This window comes from Xenopus laevis, chromosome 8L (assembly GCF_017654675.1).
Source record: "Xenopus laevis strain J_2021 chromosome 8L, Xenopus_laevis_v10.1, whole genome shotgun sequence".
NCBI classification, from domain to species: Eukaryota; Metazoa; Chordata; class Amphibia; order Anura; family Pipidae; genus Xenopus; species Xenopus laevis.
This window is the reverse complement of record NC_054385.1, coordinates 97779603-97800172: the sequence shown is the minus strand read 5'-3', so window position 1 is coordinate 97800172 and position 20570 is coordinate 97779603. Positions and strand designations below refer to the sequence as shown.

General features: G+C 44.2%; 1 protein-coding gene across 1 annotated transcript in view; it reads right to left on the bottom strand.

The window, feature by feature from the left end:
* Positions 1–9385: 9385 nt before the first annotated feature.
* Positions 9386–20570, bottom strand: part of cdan1.L (codanin 1 L homeolog) — a 49526-nt gene continuing 38341 nt past the window's right edge. Inside the window, exons 25-28 of the mRNA XM_018231061.2 lie at positions 19767–19830; positions 19468–19667; positions 11767–11874; positions 9386–10795 (exon numbers count right to left, since the gene is read on the bottom strand). Coding sequence (XP_018086550.1) covers positions 10676–10795; positions 11767–11874; positions 19468–19667; positions 19767–19830 — 492 coding nt within the window. The 3' untranslated portion in view covers positions 9386–10675. The remainder of the gene's footprint in view (positions 10796–11766; positions 11875–19467; positions 19668–19766; positions 19831–20570) is intronic.

Genomic DNA, 20570 nt, shown 5'->3' with positions numbered 1-20570 from the left:
GGGTTGTATAATAAGTATTGATAGGAGCACTTCTCTCTCATTAAAAGACAAAATGTAGCCTATGTATAAACAGTGGTTCATTTATCATTTTACTCTTGCACTGTATCACGACAAGGCTTACTGTGTGCACTGAACATTCCTTTTCTGCAATACATCAAGATATTTGTCTCAACACACCTAATACAGGGGACACTTTTCATTGGAATTTAACAATCATGTTTCTCTTACTCAATGATCACAACAATACCATTTAGAAGCAGACTATTCTCTTTATTCAGACAGAGCACTTTGAACTGAAGTTAAAGGAGAAAGAAAGTCTTTGTGCACTTGGGGGTGCAAATGTTAGGCACCAAGTGATTGTATTGACTCACCTGAAACCCCGGGCCAGTGCTCCTATCAGCAGAAAACTGCACCGGCCCAGGGTTATACCAGTGAGCACCATGGAGCGATCCTCTTCTTCTTCTTTCTTCGCATGGCTTCACATGCGCAGTAGAACGAAAAAGTCGAACTTTAACTAAAAAGTCGGCTATTTCATTCAACTGCGCATGCGTTTGCCCCGGGAAATTTGAAAGAGGAAGACGGAAGAGGATCGCTCCGTGGTGCTCACTGGTATAACCCCGGGCCAGTGCAGTTTTCTGCTGATAGGAGCACCGGCCTGGGGTTTCAGGTAAGTCAATACAATCACTTGGGGGTGCCTAACATTTGGCACCCCCAATGGCACAAATCCTTTCCTTCTCCTTTAAAGGAGACATAAACCCTAAAATAATGTGGCTAAAAATTGCATATTTTATAAAATGCATTTATTGCACCAGCCTAAAGTTTCAGCTTGTCAATAGCAGCAATGATCCAGGACTTCAAACTTGTCACAGGGGGTCACCATCTTGGAAAGTGTCTGTGACACTCACATGCTCAGTGGGCTCTGAGCAGCTGTTGAGAAGCTAAGCTTAGGGGTCGTCGCTAATTATCAAGCAGAAAATGAGGTTTGTCTGTAATAAAAGCTGATGCTGCAGGGCTGATTATTACATTTTGATGCTAGTTGCACTGGTTTCTGAGCTGCCTTGTAGTAATTATCTGTATTAAATACTAATCAGTCTTATATAATGACATTTATATTCTATGAGTACTGTATATTGTGAGTGGGTCCCTAAGCTCAGTAAGTGACAGCAGCACAGAGCATGTGCAGTGAATCAGCAGAAAAGAAGATGGGGAGCTACTGGGGCATCTTTGGAGACACAGATCTTTACTGCTAAAGGGCTGTGGTTGCCTTGGGCTAGTACATAAGCCCAAAACATAATGTACAACATTTCTAGCTACTTCTTTAGTTAGGCATTAGTTCTCCTTTAATCGACAGGAAGATCATTGGCTTTATAGATGAATAAAACATGTAGGGAAGGAAACTTTGTGCATACAGATTCCTATGCCCTAGTATTTCACTGGCCATGGTGTGAACCTCTATTACCAAAACAAAAAAAAAGGTTTATCTCTTCATTAAGGATATTCTTTTTACTTTTGTCTACTCCTTTTGTGCTGTTTTACTAGGCTTAGGAAATGAATACAGAGCAGAAAATAAAGGGTATTCCTGAAAGGCTTGAGCCAGATGAAATAGGCTACAGACATGTATGTACATGAGCTCGCAGGTGCACTATTATGGTCAACAAATAGAAATGCAGCAAGCTAAAGGTGAAAGACAAACAGCAGCGGAGTAATATAGCAGTGTGGCTAATACTGCCCCTTCACCTAAGCCTTTGCAATGAATGCTTTCATAAGTATCATATTTATCATGCTGTGTAAAAAGTGCAGTGAATTATTACCTGTGATGCTCGTAGCAACCAATCAGATCTTGGTTTTAGTTTTCTAACTGTTGAAACCGAATTGGCGATTGGTTGCTGATGATAGCCGCTGCACTGGGACGTCCTTTTCTCTGCGTTACTACGTTTTCTGTTTGGTCACAACTAAGGCAGGAATCTATAATATTACAAACACTTCATCCTCGCTCAACCTAAGAATCAAAGCAACCAGGCACACGATATTTATGTACCTGTAAAAAGCATTGAAAATGAACTGTAGCTTTAAACCTAAAGAAATGACGGACATAATACTTGTTAATCTGTAGGGTTATGGGTGGAGGAGGGAAATAAGGAAAGCTTCCTCTCACTCGTGAAATCCCATAGGCTATACAAATGCGTATGAAGAATACATTTTTCTGTACAGTGCAATAAAAGTTTATTTTTCTATATTATGTATGCTATTTTATATGGGTATAATCTAAGTTATTTATCTAAAATGAATGCATATAGTTTTTTTTTTTTATTTGGAATTGATATCTGTACTCTACTCCTGTATCATGAAGCATATATTAATATAAAGATTTGAATTTCTTATGTGTCCGGTTCATTTGTGTGTGTCTGACATGGCCTCAATGCTACAACAATTCAGCTTGCAGACCTCTGCCTGTTTCACTTTATAAATAGGACATTTCAGTGGAAAAAAAATGGAGTAGCTGTGTCTGTATTTGTCCCACAGCAGGATTGTGCCCTTCACCAACCAGCTTTTATTTACTTTACTTCCACAGAGGGGCACATTTATCAGGGGGAAAGTCACAAAACTCAAAAAATACTCAAATACTCAGATATACTCATATCAGTAAGAAGCCCAGTTTGTGCATCTTACTTAGTGTTACACTGTACAAGTATGGGACCAGTTATCCAGAATGCTTGGGACCTGGGCTTTCCCAGATAATGGATCCTTCCATAATTTGGATTATAAATCATGTAAACATTAAATAAACCCAATAGGCTGGATTTGCTTCCAATAAGGATTAATTACAGTGGGGCCGATTCACTAAAACAAGATTTTTGATACTCACCGTTAAATCTGTTTCTCTGTAGTCGAAAGGGGGACACAGGGAACGATGGGGTTAAGCTCCATCCTCCGGAGGCAGGACACTTGAATATTAATTTAAGTGAGCGTGGCCATCAGGCTTACCCCCACACACCATACAATCCTATTCAGTTTGTTCCAAAGCTGCGAACGGACCTTTAACTTGCACTTTAAACGTAACAGGTAACAGATAACCTGAGGCTTAAATGGAAAAAACAACAGTAGCTCGCCCAAGGGCGGGAAGCCCTGTGTCCCCCTTTCGACTACAGAGAAACAGATTTAACGGTGAGTATCAAAAATCTTGTTTTCTCTGTCGTCTTAGGGGGACACAGGGAACGATGGGGACTTAACAAAGCAGTCCCAACCACAGCGGGGTGGGAGCGAGCTTATTTGAGTGTTTAACCCTTTAAGTACGGCTTGCAACACCTTCCACCCGAGGGAGGCCTCGGCAGAAGAGAATGTGTCAACCCTGTAGATTTTGTAAACGTGCCAACAGTCGACGTGGTAGCCGAACTGCAGATCTGTTTCAAGGAAACCGAGTTACATCATACCCCGGAAGCTCCCACCGCTCTAATAGAGGGGTCCTTGATCCCCTCAGGCGGTGCTCTTCTCTTCGCATCTGGGTTTGATTGATTGACTCCTTCTATTCCATCTAGATTTGTATGCTTTTGAAGCTGCCTGACCCCTGCGAGGGCCAATGGAATATTAAAAAGAGAGTGTAAAGTTCAGAAGGATCTTGCCCGATCTATGTACTACCTTAAGAGCCCTGAATACATCCAGATTGTGTAGTTGGCGTTCCTTGTCAATTTACAGTTCCGGACCTAGGGAAGAACATGACTTCTAGATTAGCGTGTTGATACCACCTTGGGTAGAAACATGAAACTGTGCATAGTACAGCTTTATCTTTATGGAGGATTAAGTACGAAGACTCACATGACCGAACACTAAGTTCAGACACTCTCCTGGTGGAAGATATTGCCATGAGGGACACCACCCTCCATGTTATACCTGTATCATCAACCAATTCAGCTGTTTAAATGGCGAGTCCAGCAAGGCTTCAAGCACCAAGTTGATGTTCTACACAGCTACCGGGTTGTGGAACGGAGGGGCGATGTGGGCTACTCCTTGAAAGATGAGCGTCCAACGATCACATTCACCAACGAGACTGAAAAACAGACTGACAGTGTCGCTACCTGAAGCTTGAGAGAGCTAAGTTTAAATTCCAACTGTGGTCCTTGTTGTAAAAACAACTGTATCCGTGGAATGTCAGGTTCCAGGAAGGAAAATCAGATTCGTTACAACCTGTAATTATGAATGCAACACCCTATGATATGATTTTGATGATGAATGCTTGTGAGCTTTCAATCTAGTGGCAATAACCTCTTCTGTTAGTCCTCAACTCCACCAGATGGTTGCCTCAACAGCCATCCCATCAACGTGAATGGCCCAGGATTATGATGTAGTATTAGTCCCTGTTGTAGAAGGTTGTTCTGAACACCACCCGGACCGGCTGTGACACTTAAAACTCCTGAAGAATGGTGAACCAAGTCCTCCGCGAACCGAGCGGAACTACAGTATAAAGACTGCTTAATCTTTAGAGGACTCATGATAAGATGGGGATCTGAAAGAGAACATATGCTAGGTCGAAGTGCCAATGCTGTGTCATGGCGTCCACCCTTGCTGCTATTGGGTTTCGGAAATAAACAAAACTCTTGCTACCTTGCAATTGGATCTGGATGTCATAGATCTATGCTTGGCTGTCCCCAATGATCTCCGAGTTGAACGAATGCCACTGGGTGAAGCTCCCATTCCCCCAGATCTAGTTGATTCTGACTGAGGGAGTCCGCTTTCATGTTGGACACACACGGGATGTATATTGTAGACAATCTGTCAAGATTGATCTCTGCCCAGTGTAGAATCTGTCTGACCACCGCCAGCATTCCTTTGACTTCACGTTCCTTGCTGCCGATTTATGTACGCCCCTGTGGCGTCGTTGTGGCTCTGGATGCATACCGGCTGTCCTGTGGGCCACTGCGTCCATTGGGCTAGCGCTAGTTTTCCGGAACTCGTTCCAGTATGTTTACTGACCATTGTCCTTGTGCAAGCATGTTAACATATTACACCTCATCTCTGGAGACTGATGTTTGTGGACATCACATTCCACTCTGGGATTGGCCATGGTCAAATGTAGTGTCTCATCCACCACTGCAGCGCCCCATTGTTGGTTGAGGAAAGGTTAGAGGTCGAGACCGCGATCCCCCTTACCATGTCGCTAAACGCTGACTTGCAGTGGATTGAAATGTATGAGTGCAAATGGAACTGCCTCCTATGGCAGACACCATTGTTTACAGCACTTGCATTGCCCTGTTCGTCGTCATCTTGTGGCTGATGAGTAAGGAGCTGATTTGATCACTGCTCAGATTGTCCCAGGGCAGGTTTACAGTCTGAGTTGTTGTGTCGAATCTAATCTGAGGACCGTCATCTTGTGACCGGAGCTAAAGTTGGATTTTTGACCATGTGATGGTCCAGACGAAGACCTGAAGAATCGATATTGCTCCCTTCAGTTCCTCTTTGGCTCTCACTTCCGATCTGGCCTAGAGGAGAAGGTTGTCAAAGTAAGGCATCATGGAGATACCCTGTAGTCTCAGTGTGGCTGTCCCCTCCATTAACTTGGTGAATACCCTGGTAGTGGATGATAGTCAGGGGTGCCACATGATAGTGCCTGTTCGAGAAGACGAAGCAAAAGTAACAGTGACGACGAGGCCATCTTGTGACATGGAGATATGCTACCTTGATGTCCAGAAACATCATTAGCTGTCCCTGCTTTATTCCTCAATCCCTGAGCGCAAGGTCTCCCTTCTGTCCCCCCTGAACATTATAATAGTTGAGACCCTTAAGGTCGAATGCTGGTCTGACTGCCCAGTCCTTCTATGAGAATATAATTGAGTACACACCTGGTGATCTCTGCAGGAGGTACGGGTACAATCACCTTTGTAAACTCCCCTCTTTCCATACATTCAAGGAAAGCTAGTGCCCTTGGGATTGAGGGGATACTGGTCATAAGGAATTACTTTAGTAGGATAGGAATAGTCCAGATGATAACCTCTCATTGATCCAGGTGTCTGAGGAATAACGGCCCATATCTCTTGGTATCGTAGTAATTTTCATCCGATCCATTCTGATGGTTCTGTATCCAGTCCAGTCAGGCTGAAGTGGCCTTCAGTGCTGAAGGCTTGTTACGCATCCTGTTGGTCTTCTATGGGGCAAGGTTCCTTCACATCCCTTGATTTGAAGGAAAGACCCTTGTGGAAGTTGCTCCACCCTGTAACCTTTCACCTTGACCACGGAAAAACAAACTTTTCCTCTTTCGTTACTAGTAGCAGCTCTGCTCTTGTTTAGTGGGAGGAAGGTCTTACTCTAAGTCCCCCGTTGCTTGGGAAAAAATTTTCTCCAGCTCTCCCCAACTAACCGTTGGTCTTTGAAGGGGAGCTAATTTAGCGTCTTCTTAAGCTCTGATCTGCCTCCCAACTCTCGAGCCTCGGCTTAGTGCGTGCCGCCATGAATAACGCAGAAGTGTGTGCCATGGTCTGTGATTTTAATATGATGTCACAGTAATAACGTGATGCATTCACATATATTGTGTGGCGATAACAGGTCCTGTCGGGGAATCCCCTCTTGTATCTTTGATAATGATTCAGACCATGCCTGTATTGTCTGAGCACCCAAGCGGAAACTAGGCAGGGGCGCAGAGTCAACCCAGAAGTAGATAGCTCGTAGGAAACCCTATCGCATATCTGAAGAGTCCTTGAACACAGCTGCATCATGGACTGGCAGAGTGGTAAATTAGAAGCCTTGACAATGGCGCATCCGCTGCTAAGGGATAATGAATATTTATCAGCCAGTTTCTCAGGAAAAGGGTATAATTTGGTGAATCTCGTAGTCGCCTAAATTTGCATTCAGGCGAGAACCATTCATCCAGGATAAAACGGAGTAATCGTTCCTGTACTGAGAAACAACTGTAGACTCGCATAACCTGTATTGCAATCCCTCTAGTACCCCATTAATGATGCTATTAACCTCATGGAGGTCATCTACCCGCCTCCTGATGCTCATCTTCATCTGTGGATGAGGCACCAAAATACAACTTTGGTGCTTCAAGATATTAGCAGTGGTGGGAGATAAACCCACAACCTTTTGGACCAGGTTTGGTCCAAAGGCCCGCGCTCTAATTCAATAATATTGATAAAAGCTATTCAGAAGGCTCGTTCAACCTCTTATGGGATGAGGGATGAAAAGTTAATGACTCATCTGAGTTAGAAGGGTTAGGCAGTATCAGCCTTTTTGCTCTGCCCGTTTGCACTAACCACTCTGTTAGTGGCCAAATAATCTAGGGCTTTCCGCAATTAATGCGTAACAGCAAGTAATGCCTGCAGAAGGGACAGAACTGGGAAGGTAGCACTGCCCAGAGAGGTGGGGGTGGTTCCCTTTGATCCAGCTGGACTGCGGAACATCTGACGCCCTCTGCCTCTGTTAACACTTGAAACAGGCCAATAACTTGTGCAGCAGAGGGGACCTGTCCTGGAAATAATGCCACAGAGCTACTCTTTTTCCCCGTTTAGGAAGGTAATAGATTGCCAATTTTACCGTCTGGAAGCCGGTTCCCCCTTATAATAAGTCGTGGGCAAAATGTCCGCTGGAACGCATAGTGCGTTCCACTGATGCGCACCTGTGCACGCGTTCGTGCGGTAATTCCCTCTCAGGGAAAATGGCCGTCAGAGAAATGTCAGCTGGAACGCATAGTGCGTTCCACCGATGTGCGCCTGCGCATGCGTTCGTGCGGCAATTCCCGCACAGGGAAAATGGCCGCCGGAGAAGATGGCCACAGGTGGAACGCATCCTGCGTTCCACTGAGAGGTCTGGCTTGTTCCCCAGTGCCTAACGACACGGGTCTTCTGCCTCAGGTGAGTGCCCTAGAGCGTGCTGTGCTCATTCTGAAACCAGACGCTGCTCTGCTGGAGGTAGAGCTAGCCAGGAAACCGTTCTTGCACCTGAGTCGCTCTTCCCCTTTGTAACATGTCGTTAGTCAGTTAGAATGAGGGACATAGAGGGGTGGAAGTGAAAAGGGGAAAAGCAGGGGGGAGAGCCCCACAGACTTAATGTCCCTTAAGCAGGGTCCGTGCCACTTACAGTACCCCTCCACACCGGCCAGACCATCTGCCTTGAGGTACACAATGCAGGAACCGTCTGGGTGGTTGTTATAGCCAAGGCTAGAATTTAACCCCGGTGTGCTGCGCCTCGTAGGGGGTTAACCATGTCAAAAATAGGTAGCCCTATTTTGGGTATCACCCCGGGTGTCAGCTAGCGCTGCCCGTAGACTGTCTCTTGATGTCCATCCTCCCGTGAGCAGGACACTTAAAAAACTGAATAGGATTGTATGGTGTGTGGGGGTAAGCCTGATGGCCACGCCCACTTAAATTAATATTCAAGTGTCCTGCCTCCGTGGGATGGAGCTTAACCCCATCGTTCCCTGTGTCCCCCTAAGACGACAGAGAAAGGTCGATAAAGTGAGTGTTATTTATAGCATGGCCTAAAAATATATCACTTCTTATATTTTTAGAATTAACGATCGATTCACTAAAAGTTTACTTGTCTAACTTAAATGATATTTTAATGTTCATTTTAGCTGAATTGTGTGCATTATTTTGTGCAATATTTTAGGGCATGTGATATAGTCAGACGTTATTAGTGCAATCTATAGCAGCTAAGACATTGGGGATGCCACTGGCACAGCAGAAGTCTCTTTTTACAGTGTTCTAGTCATTCCTTTCCCTGGGAAACTGAATATAATTCCATGACACAGAACGTAGAGCATTCTGGACCTGCCCAAGGTATCATGAAAGAAGTGACTGTTGGTAAGTCTCCAGTTCCTCACTACATCTTCCTGATCTGATGTAGTTTAGTAACGCCTACTCCTGGGAGGTGTGATTATCGCACTATTTTATGCTTTTATCACTTAAAAAATGTTAGTGGATAACGCGTTAGTATTAATTCTATAAATATCACAATGCGATTAGAATACCGCTGTGCAGAAATGTAGAATTAGCGCTTGCGATATGTCTATTAACGCATGTGAAAATACTTTAAATCGTCCCTTAAATACCACACAAAGGAATATTGACCTTTTGTGAATCAGCCCCAGTGTATCTTAGTTTGGGTCAAGTACAAGGTACTGTTTTATTATTACAGAGAAAAAGGAAATCATTTTTGAAAATCTTATTTGGATATAATGGAGTCTACGGGAGATGTCCTTTTCAGCAATTTGAAGCTTTCTGGATCACAGGTTTCCGGCTAATGGATCCCAAACCAGTATCCGTATTATTACAATGGAATGTACAATATGTGCAGTTTGCAAAGCTTTTCTGGAACACAGTACAGACACATTGAGTTTCAATCTAGTGAAATGGAATTACCTGGACCTGCAGCAGTAAATAAACGCACACACATAAAAAGCGAAGGAGATTAGATTCATCCTTTGTTGTGCGATGCTGGCTACATCAAGGTTTATAATAAATGTTACTGTACACACAATTCTGCAGTATAAGGCAATATATCTTAAATATTTTATTTCTATACAGAGTATTTGTGTACAACAGTCACTGCAAATATCCTCTACTTTAGCACCAAACAGAATGGATTTTAGATGAGTGAGATGCAAATACTTGCAGGGCATTTTACACATTTTAGCATTTCCTAATTTCATGCCATCACTTTCTCCTCCCACATGTATCAAGGTTGTGAGTCAGAGCTCAAGCTATGCTGAAAGTATTCACTTTTTGGATTCGGCCGAACCCCAGAATCATTGGTAAAAGATTCGGCTGAATACCGAACCAATTCCTAATTTGCATATGTAAATTAGGGTGGGAGGGGAAAACATTTTTTACTTCCTTGTTTTTTATAAAAAGTCACATGATTTCCCTCCAACCCCTAATTTGCATATGCAAATTAGGATTTGGTTTGGCCTGGCAGAAGGATTCAGCTGAATCCTAATGCTGCTGAAAAAGGCTGAATCCCAAACCGAATCCTGGAATCGGGGCATCCCTAGTTGAAAGTGATATTGTCTAGTTGTAGAGCTTCATGGAAAAACCTGTATAGATAAAATTACAGCCATGGCCTTATGTATAAAAAATAATAAATAAACATTTGCGGGGCAGTTTATTATTCTCCCTTAAACACTAGGCTCAAAAAGCAAACGAATGTGAGTTATGCAGGTGCTCCACCTCTCCCAAAACACTAAAATCACCCAGATAAAAGGCAGAGGGTGCTGATATTTACCTTTTGTGACTTAATAAAAATATTATATTAATGATAATTATAAAAATGATTATAAGCACTTTAAAAAATAAAAGCATTGTTAGGGTTGTGATTCTAAAAAACAAGTGTCTTGGTGATTTTTTTTTTTTTAAGTCTTAAGAGTGTCGCTGAATCCATCCTTATTGGTCCACCTGGAATGATGCAATGAGGCTCTCTTGCAGTAAAAATGAAAAGAGCTACTGCATACCAGTTGTACAATAAATGGCAACAGCACATGGTATAATCCAGAACTTTATACAGGGGTGTCCAAACAGTTTATGGGCAGCTATACAATGTGTGCACAGGAAAGATGCTGCCAAACACACAATGTGATGTCAGTTCCTGTGTGTGGCAGCAAGAAGCATCGTTACTCCTGGGGTATGAAGTAGAGCAGATTTAGCAGCATTAAAATGATAAAAGTACATGAACATCCAAGCACTAACTGTCATGGAGAGGTCATGGCAGCCACAGCCTTTGGCACAGGGGTGCATACTGGCTCCTTGCAGCCATCTTCCTGCTTGGATCTGTGCCTTTCAGATATGAGTGCAAGCTTTTCCAGCAAACCCTGCAAGGAACACAATTGCATGTTAGTGGTCACATCTGTGTCGGCGCAACTGCTGAGGCAGAAACAGTAAAAGGGTAACTAATTCTACCGACAATATGATGCTTAAAGGGGTTGTTCACCTTTGAATTAACTTTTAGTATGATGTGGAGGGTGATATTCAGAGACAATTTGCAATTGGTTTTCATTTTTTTTAATTAAGGTTTTTTTTTTTTTAGTTATTTAGCTTTTTATTCAGCAACTCTTCAATTTGCATTTTAAGCGATCCCTGACAAAGGTTGGACCTTGAGTATAAAGGGATTGACAAGCACAAGTGTAGTGCACAAATTCACTAAGCGCCGCAGCACCGAACGCTATCGTCAATTCGCTAGCGTTGGTCATTTTCGTTACTTCGCAAATTCACTAACGAACGCTGGCGTACATTCGCTAGTGGTACTTCGCACCCTTACGCCTGGCGAATTTGCGCAACGGACGTAACCGCAAATTCACTAACGCGCGCATTATTCTGAACGCTACCTTTTACACTAGACTTCCTTCGCCAGACCAGGTGAAGCGCAATAGAGTAGATAGGGATTGCTTCAAAAAAAGTTCAAATTTTTTCTAAGTCCCAAAAAACGCTGGCGTTTTTTCTATATTATGGGTGATGGGCTGAAAAAGATCAAAAAAATTTTTGGGGCTCCCCTCCTTCCCCCCTACATTTCCTAACTCATGGCAACTTAACTATACAGTGGGCACATGTGTAGGGCAAAATAAAAATTTTATTTGATGTTTTGAAGGTTTCCCAGGCATTTGTAGTGCTGCTACATATTCCTCCATTGAAACTTCGTTTCGCTTAGCGAATCAACGCTAGCGCAACCTTACGCTACCCCTGAGCACAACTGTGGATTTTAGTGAATTACGAATCTTAGTGAATTTGCCCCAATATATATATATATATATATATACACACACACACACACACTTTATATACTCACGGCTGGCCACATGAATCCCTCAAGCTTGTGTATGTGATGTTTCATTTCTTCGTAATCCATAAGCCTCTGCTCAATAAGTCCACGTAACATGAACTCAAACAACTCCCACTACAGAGACAAGAAAAACATGCTAATGTTAAAGGCCACACCAGAATTCTATATAAGCCCTATGAGGAGGGCCACCCACACAGTATGAAGCCAGAATGTCTCAGCAGAATTATTATTACCAATAGGTGTTGTTGGATCCTAATTAGCCCAACGTGATGTCTCTGCTGCCTATATAACCTACAGCCTCTGGTTCATTCCTATGCGATTTTCTACCTTCCATAGAACATCTAATTAGAGTATATAATCTTGCAACTGTAATTATTTTTTTATGCAGCTACAGCAAATTGTAAGAGCTCGAATGCGGAACCTAATAACTCACACCAGCAGGACAGGAAATAAAATCCAGATCGTTAAAAACAAATTGAGTAACGAGTTATTAAGGAACAGAAGTAGTTTGAAGAATTAAAGTCTTGCTAGATACAGACTTTTCTACCTAGATAGCAAGTTATTATAATGACACTAAAATGGCTTCAACCAATTAAAAAATAAAAGCAACGATTTTCATATTATATGTGATAAATATTTGTGTAACGGACAACTGGGGCAGAACGTTCTCCCGAGCTGCTGAATGCTTTTGTATTCTCGATCTCAATAAACTTCCTTCTCTGATTGAAACATTGACAAGGGCGTTGGCTGTATCATTGGAAAAGACACTCACCAAGGTCTACACCCACCAGTACACAGAAGTTAAACTTTTAAGACTATATTTCAGTAAAAAAAAGAAACCGGAATGGAAGACTCTGAACCTTACTCATCTCTAAAGAGCATATATATTTATTATTTAACAATACATTATTGAGAAACAAAGTACAGACACTGTTTCCATACAGTTTATCACAAGTAAATGTTCCTGGTACAAATATCAGTGTTTATATCACAGTTAATAACCATTATTGATTCCCAGCATATGAGCACACACATTATCAGACTGCAGACAAGAGCTCCTCAGAGAAGAGCTTTAAACTTTAGAAGAAGATCAAGAGTATGACTGAAACAGGATTTCTCTGTCGTCTTTAGGGGGACACAGGGACCGATGGGTTAAGCTCCATCCTCCAGGAGGCAGGACACTTGAAGTAATTAAAGTGGGCGTGCCAGGTTAGGCTTAACCCCACACACTGTACACAGACTTCAGTTTTCAAGTGTCCTGCTACCTGGAGGACGGACACCTCTACCTCTTAGAGAAATCTACACCTGGGGTGAAACCTAAGGCAGGGTTACCTGACTTTATATTGTTAGCCCCCTACGCGAGGAGATCCACCGGGGTCATAATTCTAGCCTGAGGGCTATACAGACCACCCAGACGTATGCCTGTTCTAATTCTAGTACAGAGGGTCTGGCCGGTGTGAGGGGGTAAGTGGCTATATATATATATATATATATATATATATATATATATATATATATATATATATATATATATATATATATATATATATATATATATATATATATATATATATAATATATGCTCACTATGTCTGCATGACTCTGCCTCCGTTTCCCCCCCCCCCGCAGTCTGCTTAGAGTGCCTGTCTAGTATGCCGTTCAACTCACACATTAGGACAGGCCAAGGAGGATCTTTCATGCTGGCTGTCCCCTCATACACCCGCGCCTTGAGTTGCATGGGTGGAGGGAGGATAGGAGGAGTACAGTGAATGTCTATGCGTTCCAGCGCTACACTAATGGCGGATTCCCTCTTCCTGGCGGGCTGGTTACACGCGCGCGCCGAGTGGAACGCATGTGCGTTCCAGCGGCCATTTTGCGCATTTCCCGCGGCTCATCAACACAGCACGGAGCTGCGTTCTGCTTGTTGACGGCACAGGTTGGCTACCCCACACCCTCTACATATGATGGCAGAAGGTAGGCCAGGGGGGCTATTCAGCAGGGCGGGGGGACGAGTCCCCACAGCACAGGTGAATTTTTTTGTGTGTGCTAAGTGTCAGCAAAAATTTCAGGGGGCACAAGGTGAGTCGCTTTGCAGAACTTGCACCATGGGGCAGGGGGCAGCTATTGTCTCTGGGGCCCTACCAGAAACACAGGCTGAAGATACAGTGCAAGGCACTTCCCAGGAATCCTCTCTCAGCCCATCTGCAGACCCACTCCCTCCATTATGGGCAGTACAATTGTCACAGTCACTGGCTTCACTTCAGGGCCTGCCAGCCATTGCTGATAATTTAGGAAAGGCGCTGGCTAAATTTCACCACAAATCCAGTGGTAAGCGCAAACGTCTAGCTGACGAAAAAACGGATTCTGTTGCCCATGTTTTTTCTGAGGAATCATCTCTTGAACAGGGGTCTTCCCAGTCAGAGGGAGAAATCCCGGCATCTATTGCTTCTTCTGAGGATGAGCAAGAAGAACAAGATGAGGCAAGGGAGAAGGATAGCCTTCACGATGTAGAGGGTATTATTAAAGGGGTGCTAGAGGTACTTAACATTTCGCCCAAGTCGAAAACAGGGGAAACAAAATCACTGTTCAAGAGACAGCATAAAACTACAGTCTGTTTCCCGGAACATGATCAGCTACTGGGGATCACTCAAGAGGAGTGGGATGCTCCCGAAAGGAAGTTTCAAGCTACAAAGAAATTCACAAAGTCTTATCCCTTTCCTAAAGAACTTGTTGATAAATGGTCTAATCCCCCGGTGGTTGACGCCCCAGTGTCAAGACTCTCAAAATCCACCACGCTGCCAGTCACTGACGCAGCAGCGTTCAAGGACCCATCAGACAAAAGACTGGAAGGTTTTTTAAGGGCAATATATTCCTCAGCAGGATCTACACTGCGGCCCTGTCTGGCTTTAGCATGGGTCTCGAGAGCCATTCAGGCTTGGTCCGAGTCGCTCGTTAAGGACATTCAAGGAGGTGTTCCTCGAACTGATCTTCTGTCCTCTGCACAAGCAATTGCGGAAGCATCAAGCTATCTTTGTGATACATCTTTGGATACCTCACAGCTTACCTCACGTACTTCGGCTCTGTCTATAGCAGCACGTCGAACACTTTGGCTTAAGAACTGGTCAGCGGACATTAGTTCCAAGAAATCCTTAACATCCCGATTATTTGGCGAGGAACTGGAGAAGATTATCTCTCAAGCGACAGGTGGTAAAAGCACCTTCCTTCCGCAAGCTAGAAGTAGAGCATCGTCAGCCAACAGACGGGGGAAATTTTTTCGTGGCCAGAGTGGCCGGTTCACACGGCGGGGTAGTCCGCCACAAAGATCCCACTTTCGCTCCAAAACCAGCGACAAGAACCGTCCCCCGTGGAAGAACACTAGACCTCACAACAAGCCATCAGCTGATAAGCCCACGTCGGCATGACGGGGCAATCCCTCCGGAATCGCTGGAACGGATCGGCGGAAAATTACTACGATTCCGGGAGGAATGGATCCGTCAATCTTCAGATGCCTGGGTCAGGGAGATCGTCTCAGGGGGCTACCACCTCGACCTGGCGGCGCAGCCTCCCAGACGATTCATTATGTCCAGGGTACCTTCCAATCCCTTAAAAGAAAAGCCCTTCCTAGAGTGCATAGAAAGGATGGAGAGGTCAGGAGTAATCACAACAGTACCTCAGCTAGAGAGATTCTCCTTGTTTTTACTCCAACCTTTTTACAGTCCCAAAGAAAGACGGCACTGTCAGACCAGTTCTCGACCTCAAGCGACTGAACAAATACATTCGCTCAGTGCGATTTCAAGATGGAAACATTGAGATCAGTAATACGCGGCATGGAACAGGGTCAACTAATGATGTCCCTGGACATAAAGGATGCTTATCTCCATGTTCCGATTTGGCCTCCTCATCATCGCTACCTCCGCTTTGCCTTCCAAAACAGACATTATCAGTTTGTGGCACTACTTTTGGCCTGTCTTCGGCTCCACGGGTGTTCACCAAGCTGATGGCAGTAACAGCAGCCACCCTGAGATTACAAGGAATTTCAGTGACACCCTATCTCGACGACCTACTTCTCAAGGCTCGGTCAGTAGAGAAGGCCAAGGAGGATCTCCAGAGGGCAATTTCACTCCTCCAGAACTTCGGCTGGACCATCAATTGGTCCAAATCCAACATGACCCCGAGCCATCACATGACGTTTCTCGGGCTGGAATTCAACACCCTCACACAGAACGCGAGTCTACCTCTAGTCAAGCAGAGCAGAATCAGGGATCAGGTACAGTCTCTGCTAGACAGTCCGATGTCCACAGTGCACAGAGCAATGCAAGTCCTCGGCTCAATGGTATCAGCCATCAAGGCTGTCCCCTTCGCACAGATACATCTTCGCCCTCTTCAAGCCAGTATCCTTGCCACCTGGAAGGGTGGGTCGTTGAACCAACCTATCCGGTTAGCTCCGGCAACAAAGGAGGCTCTACGGTGGTGGCTGTTCCCCGAGAACTTAGCAGTAGGACAGTCCTGGGCGACACCGGAATGGAGGGTGATAGCCATGGATGCCAGCCTTCAAGGCTGGGGAGCAACATGGGAAAACCATTCTGCACAAGGACGCTGGTCTCCTGCGGAGTCCAGACTTCCTATCAACATTCTGGAACTCAGAGCAGTGAAGTTGGCACTCAGTCAGTGGAGTCACCTCCTACGGCAACAGTCAGTTCGCATTCAAAGCGACAACGTCACCACAGTGGCCTACATCAACAGACAGGGAGGGACTCGGAGCCAAAGAGCGCTGACAGAAGCCAGAGAGATTCTGCATTGGGCAGAACACAACTCTGTCAAGCTTTCAGCCATTCACATCCCAGGTGTGGCCAATACAAAGGCAGACTTCCTCAGTCGAAATCAACTCGACCCCGGGGAGTGGGAGCTTCATCCGGAGGCATTCGATCAACTAGTGTCAATCTGGGGAAGACCAAATATAGACCTCATGGCGTCGAGACGAAATCAAAAAGTCCCAACTTTCTTTGCACGTTACCGAGACCCCCTAGCGGCAGGGGTAGATGCCATGACGCAGCACTGGCAGTTCAAACTGGCTTATGTCTTCCCTCCTCTTCCAATGCTCCCCCGGGTGCTCAAAAAGATCAAACAGTCCAGAGTCACAGTGATAGTAGTAGCTCCCTTCTGGCCACGAAGAACCTGGTTCTCTGATCTACAAGAGATGTCAGTGGCACAACCGGTCTGGCTGGACGGAAGACCAGACCTTCTGCAGCAAGGGCCTATAGCTCATCACAATCCAGGTCTGTTCGCTTTGACGGGATGGCTGATGAAGCATCCATCTGGCGTGATCAGGGATTAACAGTAGAAGTTATTGCTACTATGCTTAAAGCTCGAAAACCATCGTCATCCAAGTCTTACCATAGAGTTTGGCACTCTTACCTCAAGTGGTGCAATAATTCAGATCTTCCATTCATGCAACTCGACATTCCTCGAATTTTGTCTTTTCTTCAGCGGGGTCTACACTTAGGCCTTAAACTCAGCTCTCTCAAGGTGCAAGTATCTGCCCTTTCTATACTATTTCAAAGTTGCTTAGCTAATGAGGAGTCAATAGGCACCTTTCTACATGGAGTCGCTCACGTAGCCCCTCCATACCGACCACCTACAGCTGGATGGGATCTCAATTTGGTGCTGGAAGCCTTACTCGATCCTCCCTTTGAACCCTTGGGTTCAATTTCCGATACATGGATGACATGGAAAGTAGTCTTTCTGATGGCAATATCTTCTACTAGACGAGTATCTGAACTCAGCGCCCTGTCTTGCGATTAACCATATCTAATCTTTCACAAAGACAAAGCTGTTCTGCGCACAGTCCCCCATTTCCTACCGAAGGTCGTTTCAGAGTTCCATCTGAATCAGGAGATTATAGTTCCCTCCCTGTGTCCGGAACCTAAGAACGACAAGGAACGACGGATCCACAACCTTGACGTAGTCAGAGCACTTCGATGGTACATAGAACGTTCAAAAGCGTTCAGAACTTCACAGTCATTGTTTGTGATTCCCTCTGGACCTCGAAGAGGCCAATCAGCATCAAAGACTTCTCTTGCTCGTTGGATTAGAGAAACAATCAAACAAGCATATACTGCAAAGGGAAGAGCACCACCTGAAGGTATCCGGGCTCATTCCACTAGATCGGTAGGAGCTTCTTGGGCATGGCGTAACTCTGCCTCCTTGGAGCAGATCTGCAAGGCGGCTACCTGGTCATCTGTTAACACATTTACCAAATTTTACAGCGTTGACACCTTCTCCTCGGCCGAGGCCTCTCTCGGACGTAAGGTGTTGCAATCAGTAATTAAATAATTCTGCAGTATCGGTCTACGCTCGCACCCACCCTGCTGTTTGGGACTGCTTTGGTAAGTCCCCATCGGTCCCTGTGTCCCCCTAAAGACGACAGAGAAAACAGGATTTTTGTACTCACCGTTAAATCTGTTTCTCTGTAGTCGAAAGGGGGACACAGGGCTTCCCGCCCAGTGACGAGCTACAGACCATATATTCGGTCTTCTGAATAAGTTCCTTGGTTTACTAGTTCTGCCTGTTATAAGTTTAGTATTTCCGTTAGCGGCTTTGGAAGAAACTGAAGTCTGTGTACAGTGTGTGGGGTTAAGCCTAACCTGGCACGCCCACTTTAATTACTTCAAGTGTCCTGCCTCCTGGAGGATGGAGCTTAACCCATCGGTCCGTGTCCCCCTTTCGACTACAGAGAAACAGATTTAACGGTGAGTACAAAAATCCTGTTTTACAGGTCTGACGAATGTTTCAAGGGAAAATAATGAACAGAATAAACCAGATTAGGATGCCATGTAAATCAGAAGCAACATTAGGAATGTTGTATTCTTATATATCTTATGTTGTGGTACTGGCATCTCTTAAGAGGAAGCAATAGAAAATGGATAATAAAAAGGTGGAGAGCTCTATAAAAAGTGCAGGACACTTGTGATTTTCTAGTGGTCTGTAACACTAGTGATTTTCTGCTTGGTCTGTAACCCGCCAACCCTCCATTCTTTGTGTGAAGTGAATTTCTCCTTTTGTCTATGTGCTAGGATAGACCGCCTTAGTCTATATAGTGTGTCTTGGTGAGTTCCGCTATCTGGCATAGAGGCTGCTGGGAAGATAAACGTATATTACAACAAGGACTGAACTTTCATTTAAAGCAGAGCAGGTGCTTCTTCAGAGTCAGGGCAGTGGGGTTGTGGAATGCTCTGGCCGGGTGTTGCTAAATTCTATTAATGAATATAAAAGTGGCTTGGGTGACTTCTTGGACTAGCACAATATGAAGGCCTATAGTGTAGTATTAGTATATGGATGTTTTTATATATGTGAGTGTATCGACAGGCCTGTATAGGTGTATGAGCCCTGGAGAATAGTTGGGCTCCCTTCTTCAATCACACCACCAGCTCCCCACACTCTCTCAGGTGTGTGTGTGCTGGGCAAATCAAACATTGGGACCAAGGCCTCCCCAGTATATATATATATATATATGAACGGGGAAACGGCTCCTCTTGACTATTCAGCACTAAAATACAAACATAAAATTCCCTAAGAAAATGTTCTTTTCTTTTATACCATCAAATCTCAATTTCACAGTACAGTGATTGATAGACTCTGAACAAGGTATGTTTTAGTTATCCAACATGCTTTTTTTTTTTATCTAAAGACTGAAAACATAGGTCTCACCTTGTGGGACTGGATATCTGTAATATAGGTTATATTCTTCATGCTGAACATGAGATAAAAGGGAATGGTCGCCGTGAAGTCTTTCTTCCACACAGAAAGCAGCAGTGTCAGCAGGTCACTAAAGGCTTTTCTCTTCAATGTTTGCATTTCATGACTATGCTCGGATGAAGGGAACCCACTTACTGGAATTCTATCAGACACTACAATTCAGGAGAAATAGTTATAAGTATAAGTAGGTCTAATATTGATGTGTGCATATATCATTTTATACTCATAAACAACGGCCAGTTGGTACTTACCTAACAAAGATGCCAGTTCCACAGTGCACTTGGCCAAGTGCTGCTCTGCTGGGTAACACATGTACTGTGGAAATAATAAAGCACTATACAATGGCTTTTTGCTCAGAAAAAATGCAAATCAGCACAAGTAAGTTTCTTTATATCTTTTATACCATTTGGGAGGACTCAACAGGCCCATGCTTTTAAAGGGCAAGGCAAGAAAACACTGATTCCAGTTATGCTCAACACAGCCAGAACTCAACTTCCTGCTTTTCTGCTCTCTAACTCTGAGTTAGTCAGCAACTTTAAGAGGGGCCACACATGGGACATAACTGTTCAGTGAGTTTGCAATTGATCCTTAGTATACACCTTAGATTTTATAGCAAACCATTATGACCCATGTGCCGCCCTTCAAGTCAATGATTGGTTACCGACTCATAACCAGAGAGCTCCAAAGACGGAAGTTGGGTTATGACTATTATGTTAGACATCTGTTTATTCCAGTCTTTAAACATTACATTTTTGGCTAACTATATTTTAAATATTTTTTTATATCGCACAGTCCATTTACTCAGCTTTTTTTTTTACATTGAACATTTCCTTGGTTGCATAGACAAGCAAATAATATATGGATAGAAGAGCTCATCCAAAACCTAAAGAGCCGGTCACATGGGGTATTTTATCCTCTGCTGCCCCCAGGTGGATAATAGTGGACAAAATTTCCCCTCCTGGCCTGTCAACTCTCCTTATACTGAATGCACAAGTAGCGGTGACAGGCAGTCCTCTCCTTCAAAAAGTTAGCTTGCTTTGGTGCTGGGTGTGTTC